Here is a 14,244-nt window from a genome sequence, read left to right on the forward strand (position 1 = left end):
GGTCGGCCAAATTTATGGTTACTGACACATCGTAAAAACTTCAGAGCTGGCGAGGGGAAAAAGTTAAGTTTTCAACCTGCCCCAAGCACGTCTTAGCAGGATAAACTAGAAGCCAATACTGCCATAAGGACAGGAGACAGGGCATTTTTCAACTTTGTGATAATATCTTTTCTTATCCATGAAATATGAGGTACAAACCTGTAAAATTTGGCAATTTTCTATCATTCCAATTGGATCAAAATACAGAAACCTAAACTGGGTGCATTTTAAATCTTAGAGGGATGACTATAGTTGGCAGAAGAGAAAAAAATAAAAAAAAGTTAATTCTGACAACAGCTGTCAAAAGGGTGATCAAAGCAACAAGACTTTATAGCAATTTGATTGGATAGGTAAAAATCGAGAGTGACTTGAGAGAACTGGGTATATATAAGTAATTCCAAGTTTTGTACAATGGGTTAATAATAAGATTCCAATGGCAAATCTGTCACTTTCTTAAAACAAAATGTGCTATTCATGTTCAATTCAAAAACTTTTAAGAAGTTTCATAGTTTAGCTCTTTTGGGCTTATGCATATCCATGTTGACTAACTTATTTTCCCAAGAGTTACATTGAGCAAATAGTTATTCATGAGGTGGGGAGGGGGGAGAGGGTTCTTATGTCTACTGAACTGCTTGTACCACAACGACTTTCTCAACACCCCTCACATGTCAAGCAATTCCTGATTAGGTTTCTCAGTGTTAACATCTTGAAAGAAGAAGAAACAACAAAAGAAACCCAAGATTATGAAGCTGAAGGACAAGAAATAAAGATTAAATGATTGGGGCAAAATTGCAAAATGTTTGCTATGACTTGCTCTTTGGGTTCTTTTTATGGGTGTGTGGGGGGGGAAGGGGACATGGTCAAACAAGGGATAGTACAGTTACTGCATATCTGCTCAATCTCTTCTCATTCTTACTCCTGTCTATGACAATATAATAATAGGATGGGGCAGGAACGCAGACCAGCTGTGATATTAAAGTCACTGCTACACATTCTGATATTAAAAAGAAATCTTGGGGGAAATGTTAATATTGTCTCATTTCCTTCCAATCCCGTTGAGAAACAATGAGACCATCTAAAGCTTGTTTTAAATTCTATCCTTTGCACATACTGGCCATTTTCAGTAATCGTTCCCCTTGTCTAGATGATGAATCGCTCTTGATATGTTTTAACAAATGTTTTGGAAATAAATGAATGTTCCATGAAGTGCAATCTAGTTCTGATGACTATTTTGCAAGGATAAAAAGAGATGCATATGGTTATAACTCCATTACTGACAGGATACCCTGGGGATAGCTACTAATTTCAAGGTTGGATGTTTTTTATTCTCCATTAGTGACCTTGAAAGAGTACTTTCTGACAAAGTTTCAAGCCAAGAGGCATCATGCATACAAGATTCTTTCTTTTTCTTTTTCTCTAGGTAAAAGTTTAATTTATGTAACAACATTCTGGTGAAGTTCAATTTATAAATTTTAAACAAGTGGCAAGAATGTCACTGCATGAATAAAATACTATATTAAAATATTTAGTTTGAATTATTTCACAATTTTGTTTTTTGAGCCATGTGTACATACTACAACGCAAAATCACAGTAAATGCACACAAAAGGATAACTAAAAAAATCTGTTCGACAATAATGTTGTTTGCAAGTTTACAAATTTTAATTTATTATATTTAAAGTGGCAAAGAATGACACTGCATGAATAAAATAATTATTTCACTATTTTTTATTTATTATTCTTTGACAATAGCAATCATTAGCAATAATTTATTTACTTAATTATAAAATAATTAGTTTAATTAGTTATACTTGGAAGGGAATGGCAGTACCACACTACTTCATTTATGGAAAAGACAATTTCAATTTGATTAAAATTTTATGAAATTACTAAAGAAACAAAATCTGCTTCTTCAAGTTTAAAAGATATGGATTAATTTTTGTATATACTGCACAGCTAAGATAAAAGTTAAGTTAAAATCATTTTGGTGTTACAATGTAGACAATCGGATAAAAATTTATTCACTATAGCTTAACTATTAGTAAAGTTGCATTTCAGATATAAATGAAGTATTCGTTGAAATAACTTTGAAATGGTGCAAACATGTTGAGATACAATGTAATTAGTATTGCCCCCAGATATGCTAGAAAGTCAGAGAATGGTCACCAATGTATCACTGTACATCTCTAAAAACAACTTATCCACACTGAGATATTTCATTTTTTTTTTTTATATTATTTTCACACACCTCAATGGTTAAAGGACTAATCTGGATGTTCTGAGACTCAGGGAAAAGTTCTTCAGAAAACTTCTATCAATATTAAGCATGCTTAATTTGTGGCCAATACTGATGATGTTTAATAATAAAACTGCCTCACCAACCTTCTTTCAGTTAAAAATACTCAATGGAGGGGTGTCTTACTTTGATCAATTGGGATCTAAGTTTGAGTGATACTTGGAAAGTTTGGAAAAGTTGTTGACCAATCACCCAAAAAGATGGTTTCATACACTAAAATATTCTATACTGTAAATACTGTACACAAAGTCATTATTGCTGGTATAACTGGTTTAGAATGCAAAGTTATTTTACTTTCAAAATATCTATTACCCCCTCAGAGATTAGCTTAACAGTCTTAATCCCATTGTAACAACCCTCAGAGTTTATCTCCACAGCCCTTAATCCCATTGTTACAACCCTCAGAGTTTATCTCCACAGCCCATTATCCCATTGTTACACCCTTCAGAGTTTATCTCCAGAGCCCTTAATCCCATTGTTAAACCCCTCAGAGTAGATCTCCACAGCCCTTAATCCTCTCATCGCTCTTTCCTTCATCTTATCTCTCCCTGGTTGTTTTGTCTTATTTTGCTCTATTCATTGCTCGTTTGTCCAATTTAACTGTCCGTCCATCTGTGTCTCTTGATGGGTTCTTAGTTTATTTTCATGTCAGTTAGCCTCTGCAGAAGATCCTCCTATATCTGACACATATCAAGAGCAAAAACACTTATGAACAAGTTGAGGCTATCAAAGTCAAAACTCTTCTGATGAAGCTAACTGCCTCATTGTATAAGAGTGGCAACAAAATTCTGAGCTCCTGTATGTCTGTTTTTTTTAGCAGATATTTTACTATACCACCCCAAAACCCTACCCCCCCCCCCCAATAAAAAGAGAAAGGAGCACAAACATACAAATATTTTACTTCATATTACCAGACCTCTTGTGACTATCAAGACATAAGATAATATCATTAAACAATTTTTTATAAAGGGTTTCACATACGCACGTTTGCTGAATGCTGATGGATTATTTCATAGACCTAGGTCGACACTCAAGGAGCATCTTCAACCATATTCGGATAAAATGTAGATTATCTATTGTGAAATGTCTGTGGTCATCCTCCGGTTCTACAGGCAGGCAGTATAGTCCTTAAAGTGATATTCTGATGTGGCAAGCAATACAAACCGTTAAAGTGATGAGATAAATCCTAGCTAATACTATTTTCCATTTTCTAATTCTAGCGATAGTTCATTTACAGGAAACTAAATTTTCCTAGATATAATCCTGTTAATATAATCCTGTGTAGGAAATGTGGAAATGGGTTGGTCTGTATAGTGTCATCATGGCAAAGAAAATTTTCAACAATTTTAGATTCCTTTCATAATCTTGTTTTTGTTTTCTCCTTGTAATTTGTTACGTCATTTGGAATATTACCCTTGGCTATCAACGTCATTTTGAGTTCAAGGCTACCCGGCATTTAACTGTAATTTGGGTATAAAGTTTATCTCTTTTAATTTTTTTTTTTCGATCTAATGATTAGCAAGATATATAGTGAATAAAATTCCATGTTTAACTCAAGACGCAAAGAATGATCTCAATATGAAACTATTCTGTTGCCAGAAACATAAATAAAAATTTCATTAGCTTTTAAAAGTCTGTGTCGTTCCACCATAAGTCATGCTGTAGGTATGCAATTTATTATTTCTGGTGTAAAACAATGGACAGGAAATAGTGCTTTTAAGAAAGTTGACTTCTCACATTGCAGAATATGCACTTAACTTTTAAATACATTAACCTTTCATGGTATGACTGTATTTAAATCTATTCACAACTCAAGAAAAACTATGCATATTTTTTGTTGAAATTGTTGATGGGAACAGCAAGATGTGTGATAGTCATATTCCTGTGGTTCCCCTGAATTGGAATGACTTAGATTATTTGGGCAAAATGAAATAGCCTGAACATATTTTGTTTCATGTGTGAGTGTGGACTTATACACGTGACTCAGCAACTGTGGAGGATGCAAGTTTTACAGTGTCTGTTAATATGGCACAAATCTAAAAAAGGCTACCCGGCATTGAACTGTAATTTGAGTATAAAGAGTATCTCTTTTCATTTTTTTTTTTTTTTTTTTTGATCTAATGATTAGCAAGATATATAGTGAAGAAAATTCCATGTTTAACTCAAGACGCAAAGATGATCTCAATATGAAACTATTCTGTTGCCAGAAACATAAATAAATATTTCATTAGCTTTTAAAATCTGTTTTTCCACCATTAGTCATGCTGTAGGTATGCAATTTATTATTTCTGGTGTAAAACAATGGACAGGAAATAGTGCTTTTAAGAAAGTTGACTTCTCGAATTGCAGAATATGCACTTTACTTTTAAATACATTAACCTTTCATGGTATGACTGTATTTAAATCTATTCACAACTCAAGAAAAACTATGCATATTTTTTGTTGAAATTGTTGATGGGAACAGCAAGATGTGTGATAGTCATATTCCTGTGGTTCCCCTGAATTGGAATGACTTAGATTATTTGGGCAAAATGAAATAGCCTGAACATATTTTGTTTCATGTGTGAGTGTGGACTTATACACGTGACTCAGCAACTGTGGAGGATGCAAGTTTTACAGTGTCTGTTAATATGGCACAAATCTAAAAAAATTAGCACTTAGAGGCTTTCGCATTTCGCATTTTGAATTTATGAATTCCTTTTATTATTATTATTATTAACTATGGACAAACTTGAACCTACAGCATAGTATTAGCTAGTTTGTTACTGCTGCCCTGTAAATACTGACTACATCATTGCAAACTGCTTGAAACACTTTTAATTGATCCATCAAAGGACAACTACAACTTGTTTTTTAAGTATAACTTATACTTTATACTTATCAATTGGAAAAGAAATATTGTCATGAATATACCATACAATAATACACCATTTGACACCTACCTCTTCCTTAATTTAATAGCACCCCACCTTTGAGTCACTGAATAAAACTTAAATTCTATGAAGACTTTAAAATGGAATAACAATTTTTGGCTTTTCAACCTCCCTCACATCACAAAAGCCAGCTACATAGGTGCTCATGAGCAAGGCCTGACATAATAAAGAAGCTTATGTTGCTTCAGCAACATACAACAAAATCTAGTATGTCTGTGCCTACTTTGCAGGAAAACTCTATATTGAAACTATTTTTGTTATCAGGTGATACTAAGATTGGCCGATAGCTTCAATTTGGGTGAGATCATATTTAGGAATAGATTCCTAGCATTCACACAAAATGAATATCATGATTTTTGGTGGTATCTGCAACTTTACATTGTATTATTTTAGTATTTGAAATAGCAACCAGCTTAAACTGCTACAACTTTTTACCTCCCTCAAATTTCCACATCACATCTTGCATAGTGCACCCTACCTATAAACTTCTTCAAAAAGTTATTTTTACTAGTAGGTTATTGTCATGTTGTTGTGTAGTACACACATAGTATGTCTATGTCTATAATTTGCACAAACACTATTTGCTGAAGAAATTATTGCCATCAAATGACACCACTGACTGAAAGCTTTATTTTGGGAGAAATCTAGGAATAAATTCTTAGCATTCACACAGAATATTTTTGCACAGTCTGTCTTCGATCCAGCAAAAATATAACAGTATTTGGTGGACCCGCAACTTCAGGTCGTATTATTTTAGTAACGAAACAGCAACCAGCTTAAATTGCTACATTTGTTTACCTTCAGCAACTTTCCACACCACATCTTAATATAGATTTGCAGTCAACTGATTTTTGCAGGAATAACATACCCCTTCCAGTCATCCAGATAAAACTTCTTCACAAAGGTATTTTCACTGGTAGAGTACAGTCATGTTCTTGTGCATAGTACACACATAACTACAACTCAGGTTTTAGCAAGTTTTAAAATATCTTGAAAACAATATCAAGGAAATTGCCGAAAACAAAAACAAACATTGTTCAAATTGGAAGGAGAGAAAATGAAATTGAAACAGTTCTCTTACATGGAAAAAAAAAATTGTAACAGTGTTTGCTCTTCTTGCAACAAACATGAAATTTAAATAACAATTTTTACAAAGTAACATCAAAAGAACAAGTGCATGCAAGAGAGGCATAAAACACCAGGCTCTCCAACAACATACTATTATATAAAAATACTTTGTCATGGCACGTACAAAAGCTGCTATCTTGTTGCATGCAAAACATTGTAAATGCAATTACATGTATTATATATGTATTATATGCAATCACATACTGTAATATGTGTTCATGATACGTATAGGCAGTAAGCATATTATGTTAAGAGAATGAGAGAGAGAGAGATATCTGATTTTCAGTCCCAACTAGCTATGTACATCATATGGATCTGTTAAATCATGGAAAATGTATTGTTGGAAAATATCTGAAATCTACCTCAAATAAAGTAAATCAGCAATGAAAAACTGACTGGGAAATTACAAACACATGGAAAAGAGCAAAAAAAATAAAAAAAATAAAAAAAATAAAAAATGGGCTACGATGGGATTGGAAACAGTGACCTCAGGAATGTAGCCTGAGCCTGGGACTGTATTGAATCCTGCTCTACCTCAAAATGTATCTGCTCTTTTCAAGCTATATCTAATCTGGAAATTTGAAGCAATTCTTATCTGTCTGCACCACTTTACTGCACTCCGCTATCTTCTCAAGACTAATTTTATGGTATTCCTTTCTTTCTTCTTTGTTAAATACTGTGCGCCCTCTAGCCTGCTACGTGATGTTTGGATACAAGCAGTACTCCCCGACTTCTCTAACTTGACACACAGTAGACAGTCAGATGACATATAGAGTGAAGCTTTATGGGAGACAGAAGTAGAGCATGGTATCGTACGTCATCATAGGTCATCAAAGCAGACAAAATAAAATGAAAGGGAAGGCTGAAGTATCACTAGATGACGTCAATCCCGTTCCATTTAAGAGTAGCAACTTGGGATAAGCAACGTGACTTCTGACCAAAGGTCAATTATGTGAAGACAAAACTGTTGTTATTAGTTTGTTATTTTTATAAACATTCACAAATTCTGGAAATATAAGCATCGGGAAATTCAGTGGCAGCAAGGGGGGAGTGGGGGGAGGGGGGACATATGCTCCCCAAACACATTGCTTCCCCTACCAGTTGGATACGGTACAACAGAACTGAAACGCCTCTGCTCCCTAAATTTGTCTGTGATGTGCACTATATACAGGTGCGTTTTGGCACTTTAAAAGTGTTTCCCAAACTGTTTGCTTGCCACATACTTGCATGTTCAAATTGTACCTTCTTCCCAAGAAAACCACAGACAATTGTCAATGCTGATTTTTCAACCCTTACTGCCAAGCTATTCTGGATTTTATATAAATCTACCAAGATGAAAGCTTAAATCCAGAATGCTCCCTGCATCATCATCACCACCATAATCATCATCGTTATCATCATTATCAGAACATCTTCAATCATGTGACATCTGGCTTCTGATCGTTGGAAGATCACAGAGTCTGAGGAAAGAATCTAACCGACGTCGTCGTCTTCTCGGTGACCTGACGCAAGCAAGGCTTCAAGACCTGTGACGCCAAATGAAGCACCCTTCCATGAAGTGATCAATACTCTCAGAGTCTGGCTAAGACAGAAAGATGAACTACTTCCCATCCGATGCAGCAGAGCCTTGCAGTCATCTTGACGAGCCTCGGAGATGCCTGGCAGGCACTTAAAATGTGACACCTGGTAGTATTCCATGGACAATTTTACGGTAAACCCTCCAACCAGAGAGTGACGCATCCGAGGGGGCTGCACCTCGCAATCAATAAATTGATTGTATTAGACTGCGTGTCCCTCGTAATGAATTTGCATGTGTAACTCAACATAGATATTATGCAAGTCTTAGATATAATGAACATGGAGAAAAATTTTGTAATCCCGAAAAAAATTATGGAATCAAACATCCCGTTCATATATTTATTCATCCTGCAATAAATATGACGATGCAAGAAGACTCGACACTCTCTCATGATCGATCAAATTTGTGGAGTTTATTCTCTTACTCATTTTCTTCCCCGTAAAAGTCAGCATCTACTAGTGAAACAGAGAGATGGAATAGTATCTTATTTCTGGTAAAGGATGATTTTCAACACTCATTGTTTAAAATTCATCCCTAATTCTTCTAAAAGGGTTAAAGCCCCATCTTCCTTTTTTTCTCAATCTTTGTTATAAGACACAAAACTTATACATTTTTATTTTTTTAATTGTTTTACTATGGACTCTATTGTGCTCCTCAATACTGTATATTGCAAAGAAATATAATCAACGTCACCAACTGCAAATAGAAATGTCGTCAATGACCTCTGAAAACGTACGGAAGTTTAATTGACATATTTATAAATCTATATAGACTGTAGATCTTTTGACTGCTGTCAAAAAAATTGTGATAATGCATGTACCTCACGGTCCAAGTAAACTCTCTTATCCGTGACCATTCCATCAAAAGGTACAACACAAAGAGCAGATGCGTTCGGCATCACTATATATGTAACACACGAGGTAGTATAAAGTAATTACAGAACAGTATTGTTTTCTAATTATTTTACACTTTATGCTGGCTCAAAACTATGCATGTAGATATGATATCTGCTGCCATCATATGATAAAGATGTTAGCCAATAGCTGAAACATAATCATTTAATTAACTTGCAGTAACTATAAATGCATCAACCCAACATCTCCAGTCCTTGTAACATCTCCTTGCCCGGCCAGAGCAATGTGAATGAGTTCAGACAGTACCCTATTTTGGATAAAAGAAAAACCTCAATGGAACATACGGAAGCTAGTTTCTATGACAAATATGGTACAGGATAGGTATGGTTCTGAAAGGACAGATACTGGATTAAACTGATATTTTTAGCTCTGAATATGAAATGTTGTGACTGCAGTTTGTATGTATGTAAGCATTATTATACTGTCTAATTGGTCTTCTTTGAACCATAGTTTAAATAAAATACTAATTTCCATGGTTAAGGCTGGGTTAGGGATTAGGGCTGGGTTCGGATTAATAGGTTTTGGGTCACCAATGGATGGCAATTGGATACATTGGTCTTCAATAATTAATTATATCCTATTATATATTTTTCATAACCAGAATTTGGTAGATCATGATTCAGCATACATAGAACAAGCTATGACATTGGGAGATGAATCAATGGGTTTCCTCTTTCACAATCTCTGTATCATATATACAGATATTTTGATTCTTCAGTTCCCCTTTGACTTGTGGACTATCCCATTACAACTTGACTAGCATGGAAAACCTGACACGTATTCTTCTTAAAGGTCACTATAGCTTTGTTGAACACATACATTTATCTAGTGTTTTTCATATGCAGCACTTTCTTACCTCCCTCGACATTTTCTGCAGGTTTGAATATATGAGAAATTAAGTTTTAACATGAACTTAATGCAGCTATAGGGATTATTTTGGCAGACAATTTTACCAAATCTACAGATCTTGTTACTCAAAAGAAGACTGCAGTAGATCAATAGCAAATGTTTTTCTTCACTAAATGAGAATTAATGAATTTGATTCAATCGTCAACGTTTTCATTCTAAGACACTTTATGTTAGTATTACATTACATGTACAAATTGGATATTAAAAATTTCAGTATTTCTCCATTTTTATGTCATTCTTTGAAAGAATGGGACTCTCCAGCCAGCGACGCCCTAAAATCAACAGAGGGCGCTATCATATCGGTCCTATCTAGCTCCATGAAGGATATTGAAAATGTCAGTATTTCTCTATTTTTATGTCATTCTTTGAAAGAATGGGGCTCTCCAGCCAGCCATGCCCAAAACCAACAGAGGGCGCTGTCATATTGGTCCTATCTAGCTCCATTAAACTTGACAAGCTGCAGTCAGACCGTAAATCATAACAGTAACATGTGTCGATCCATTACTATAGTAGTGGTGCATTTTGTACAATTTTTTTTGAAATTATAGAATCAGAGATCATTGAAACATATTTTCAAAGTTTCAAGTCAAACTTATCGTCTTAAGTACATTCACTCATGTGTTCTAGATTTCTTATAGCAATGTGCTTAACTGCACAAGTGGACTGAACCTTAATTGAACTCACCCAGTCGCGTCTGTAGGCAAATTCATCGGGCTTGTTTGCATGCTATAGTGAGCACTTTCACGTGATCATGTTACTTTGATTCAGAGATCTGTTAGTAGAATAGGTCACACGCGTTATGACCCATCATAGAGGACCCTCAATAGGAATGCTGGAAAGTGCCCATTGACAAAACTTGACTAAAAAAACTTTTTTGTTGACTTTATCTTGACTATATGCCTTTTTGTAACCTAAATACCATCCATAATGACTATAATTTTTCTCTTTCAAGTGTAATTCTCTTAAAGGTTAAGTTTATTAAAACCCAGCATGGCTGACAAAACACTACAAGACATGAAATTAATTCCATTTCTAGTTACTTTGTTTTCTCAATATCGTGCTATCTTACAATCTCGTAAATCTTCTGAACATCAATTTCTGACGTTGATTACTTATAACAAACAAATTTATTTAGGTTAAACATGTAAAACTTTTCTGACAAGTTTGAAATACTTGACCTAATCTAAAAGCAGTACAATGGTTAAAATATCCTGTTCAAGTATATATCGGAGTGGGTTGGTAGTATACACTATGGATAATCTTCCTACATACACAGTGTTCAAGTACCTCTTACAATCATTCTAATGGCCATAGAGAAAAGAAAATGGACAGCAGTGTTGATAAAGGCTATAGGATTTACATGCAAACAGTGCAAGAATAAACAAGAATGGTAAATATATTCTTTTGTGATCTATTACAGTAAACGTGTATTTTTAATCAGTGACAGACCCAGGTATATAAATTCATGATATTTGACAGTACAAATCTGTCCTTGTAGCCTATGATAAATGCATTTCCAGAATAACAGTTCTGTTACTTATCTGCTCCCTATGAAAGTCAGATACAATGTTTTTTTATTAACTTATGGAAGTTACAAATTATGTCAAAAATATATGTCAAAGAAAAGACATACCTCAATTTATCATCTAAGACAGCCCAATATGTGCTTGTATGTGATAATACAGCTACAGAATTTTACGAACTGAAGGAAAACCTTCAATATTGTGCCTCTTTTTATGGAAATTTCATGCTGCCATCAACATGTTAAAGTGTCTGCTTGATTTTCTGCAAATTTATGTTCAGTTCCTCAATAGTTACATCCCAGAGTAACTACAGTAAAATGAGTACTTGTTGAATGAAGACAATTGTAACATTTTTAAATTTACTCACATATTTACATATTCTGCATTTCAACATCTTTTCTGTAAGGTTAGATGCTTACTTTAACACTTTGGGATTTCTTTGTTGATCAATTTAGCATTTTGTTGTAAAATAAATAAATTGCACATATTGTAAAATGAGTACTTGTAACATGTTGTTGCAACCTGTTGAAATGATGGGACTGAAAATGATCCTGCTAGCATTTATCAGAAATTAAAAAAATTCTCACTTTATGTTAAATGAACAATTGATCCTTCTTGATGCCAAAAATATTTAAAATTTAAAAAGCAATGACTTTGTCAGTTTGCAACTAAACGTCAGGTTGATCACTGAAGAAACGTGAAGAATTCATCAAGTTGCTGTCAAGTTATTAACTTATCAATTTGTCATTTTGCCAAATATTTTGAAGCAACCCGAGTGAGTATTTTTTTTAACATTTTGATGGCACCTTACAGTTTCCATAGCTTTTGCATCTACGCCACAATTTCAATAGGTTCGTTTTGCTAGGCAGAACTTTGCTGCAAAATTAAAAGACGATAGAAATAGCCTTCACATCGTTCATACCCTGTGAAATGTTGCCATGGGGATAATTGTGCACCATAGCTGTTCCATTGATGCAGCTAAATATGACATGATAGACGGAGATTAGGCTGGCCTATTATAAGAAAACATGTGAAGCAAACATTCAAATACATTTGCATATTTTCATGGTGTAAAGACTAAAAGCACAATGACTGCATCGAGGTAAAAAAAATGCATTGACCAGTCGATGAGTGATGTTTTGATGCTTAAAACCATCATCTGACTACTACAGTATTAATGGCTTCTTCCTTACCACAGTATTATATCTAACATAATTGAAAAATATATACTTCCATGTAAATAAACTAATGGAAATCCATTTGAAGAGTTTGAATAATAGATTCACAAATTCCTGAGAAATGCAACTCATTTGTTACTTTGACAACAGAAAGCACTTTCTTTTTTTTCTCCATTTCCCTGGTTTATGTGCAGATGTAAATTTTGATGCACAGTTTGGTAAAAGGCTCGACATTGATGCATTTGAAGTCAAGCCATTCAAAATGGTCACATTATGTCAAAAAAGGTCACAATAAACAGGAAATGGGTAATCAGCCAAAAGTAGGGATCATACAGTATTGGTACGGACAGAGCTACTGTACAATTCATTATGGTACAATAGAATAGATAGAAAAGTGCAGTAGAAGAGTGTGGACAGGTTAAGAGAGCAGTGATGTAATATTTCATGTGTGAAATTAAATTGGGCTAAATCTATCAGTTACACAAACTGAATTACTGTACACCAAAAAAATGAGTAGAATACAAAATATGGACATTTTATATGAAATAAACACGTGCAATCTGAGATACATTGAAACAGTATAAAAATGCATTTAACAAGAAAACAGTTCAGAATAAACTATAGAGTAAACCACATATAAGCAAAATGCTACAACTGCAGAAGAACAGATAACAAATGGCTTCAAGCACCCTCTTTCAAACAAATTCCTCCATTTGCATAATTGCAAATGTCAAAGTGTTTTCAAAACATACTCTGATTTTCATTCCCTCCACCCCGCCCCGCCCCTTCCCTTTGCTTCTTTTTTTTCTCTTGGAGTAGGCGTGGTCGCTATTACTACCATGTAGCAATGTCTCCTTTCATTTAGACATTAATTTGGTTCAATCGAGCGTTAACGATGTAATTGCCTACGGGCACCTTAAGCAAAAGCAAAGATTGATCAACTTGAAGATCCTGCTAACTAGCACAAATGGAGCTTCCGTCACAAGGAGCTGAGCATCTAACTACAAGAAACATGATAGAAGCAGGTGAGTGACAAATTAAACAACAAATAGAGATTAATCAGTATGAGACAATTAACTGGGATGACATCAATGACAGCCATTCGGTATCAGCAGGAAACAGCACAAACAGCAAAGAAAGAGAAACAACCAGTCAGGCAAAAAAAAAAAAAAAAACTCTGAAATGGAACAAAATGGCAGGCCTCAACTGAGCGGTGAAAACGATTTTACCTTTTCGATGTCGCTTGGTGGCGGAGTACTGACATTGGATACGGTTGACATTTCCCTACTCATTCCAGGACCCCTGGAAAGTCTGAGCTGACTTGGTATTGACTGAGGTGAAAAAGTCGGATGGGAGGAAGCGATTCATGGAGAGAGAAATTGATGAAGAAATGTGCGAGAGAAAATAAAGAACATTTTGAGGATGAGATGATGAAAACATAAAAACCAGAGCGAAAAGTTGAGGACAGAGCACCTGGAAAATGATTGTTTCAGTAGCAGAATGAGATGTTTAAATGTAAAAATGAATGGTTAATGTTGGCAAGATTGGAGGGGGGGTCCGGAGATGGACCCAGACAGATGTAGTATGGAGGGAAGTTCACGCAACATCTTTGAAAAACTTTGAAATTGACTTTGACATCAACTTTTCATGACTTGGAAGCATTTATGAAACATCTCGCTATGAAATTGGATGTGAGGGGTATGAGAGAATGAGTGGAATGCGAGATTAACAGCGTATCCAAAGAGG

At 34.7% G+C, this 14,244-nt stretch overlaps 1 protein-coding gene across 13 annotated transcripts in view; it reads right to left on the minus strand.

Moving 5' to 3' along the window:
- Nucleotides 1-14,244, minus strand: part of LOC139968050 (cGMP-specific 3',5'-cyclic phosphodiesterase-like) — a 184,420-nt gene that overhangs the window by 64,107 nt on the left and 106,069 nt on the right. For 12 of the 13 annotated variants that reach the window (XR_011793215.1, XR_011793212.1, XR_011793213.1 and 9 more), the window contains exon 6: nucleotides 13,728-13,829. The exons of the other annotated variant lie outside the window; for it this stretch is intronic. Coding sequence is in view for 8 of the 12 variants with exons in the window: in XM_071972364.1 (XP_071828465.1) it covers nucleotides 13,728-13,829 (102 nt within the window). In the remaining 4 variants the exon portion in view is untranslated. The remainder of the gene's footprint in view (nucleotides 1-13,727; nucleotides 13,830-14,244) is intronic. 13 annotated transcript variants of the gene reach the window in all.

The sequence above is a fragment of the Apostichopus japonicus genome, chromosome 5, assembly GCF_037975245.1.
Source record: "Apostichopus japonicus isolate 1M-3 chromosome 5, ASM3797524v1, whole genome shotgun sequence".
NCBI lineage: Eukaryota > Metazoa > Echinodermata > Holothuroidea > Aspidochirotida > Stichopodidae > Apostichopus > Apostichopus japonicus.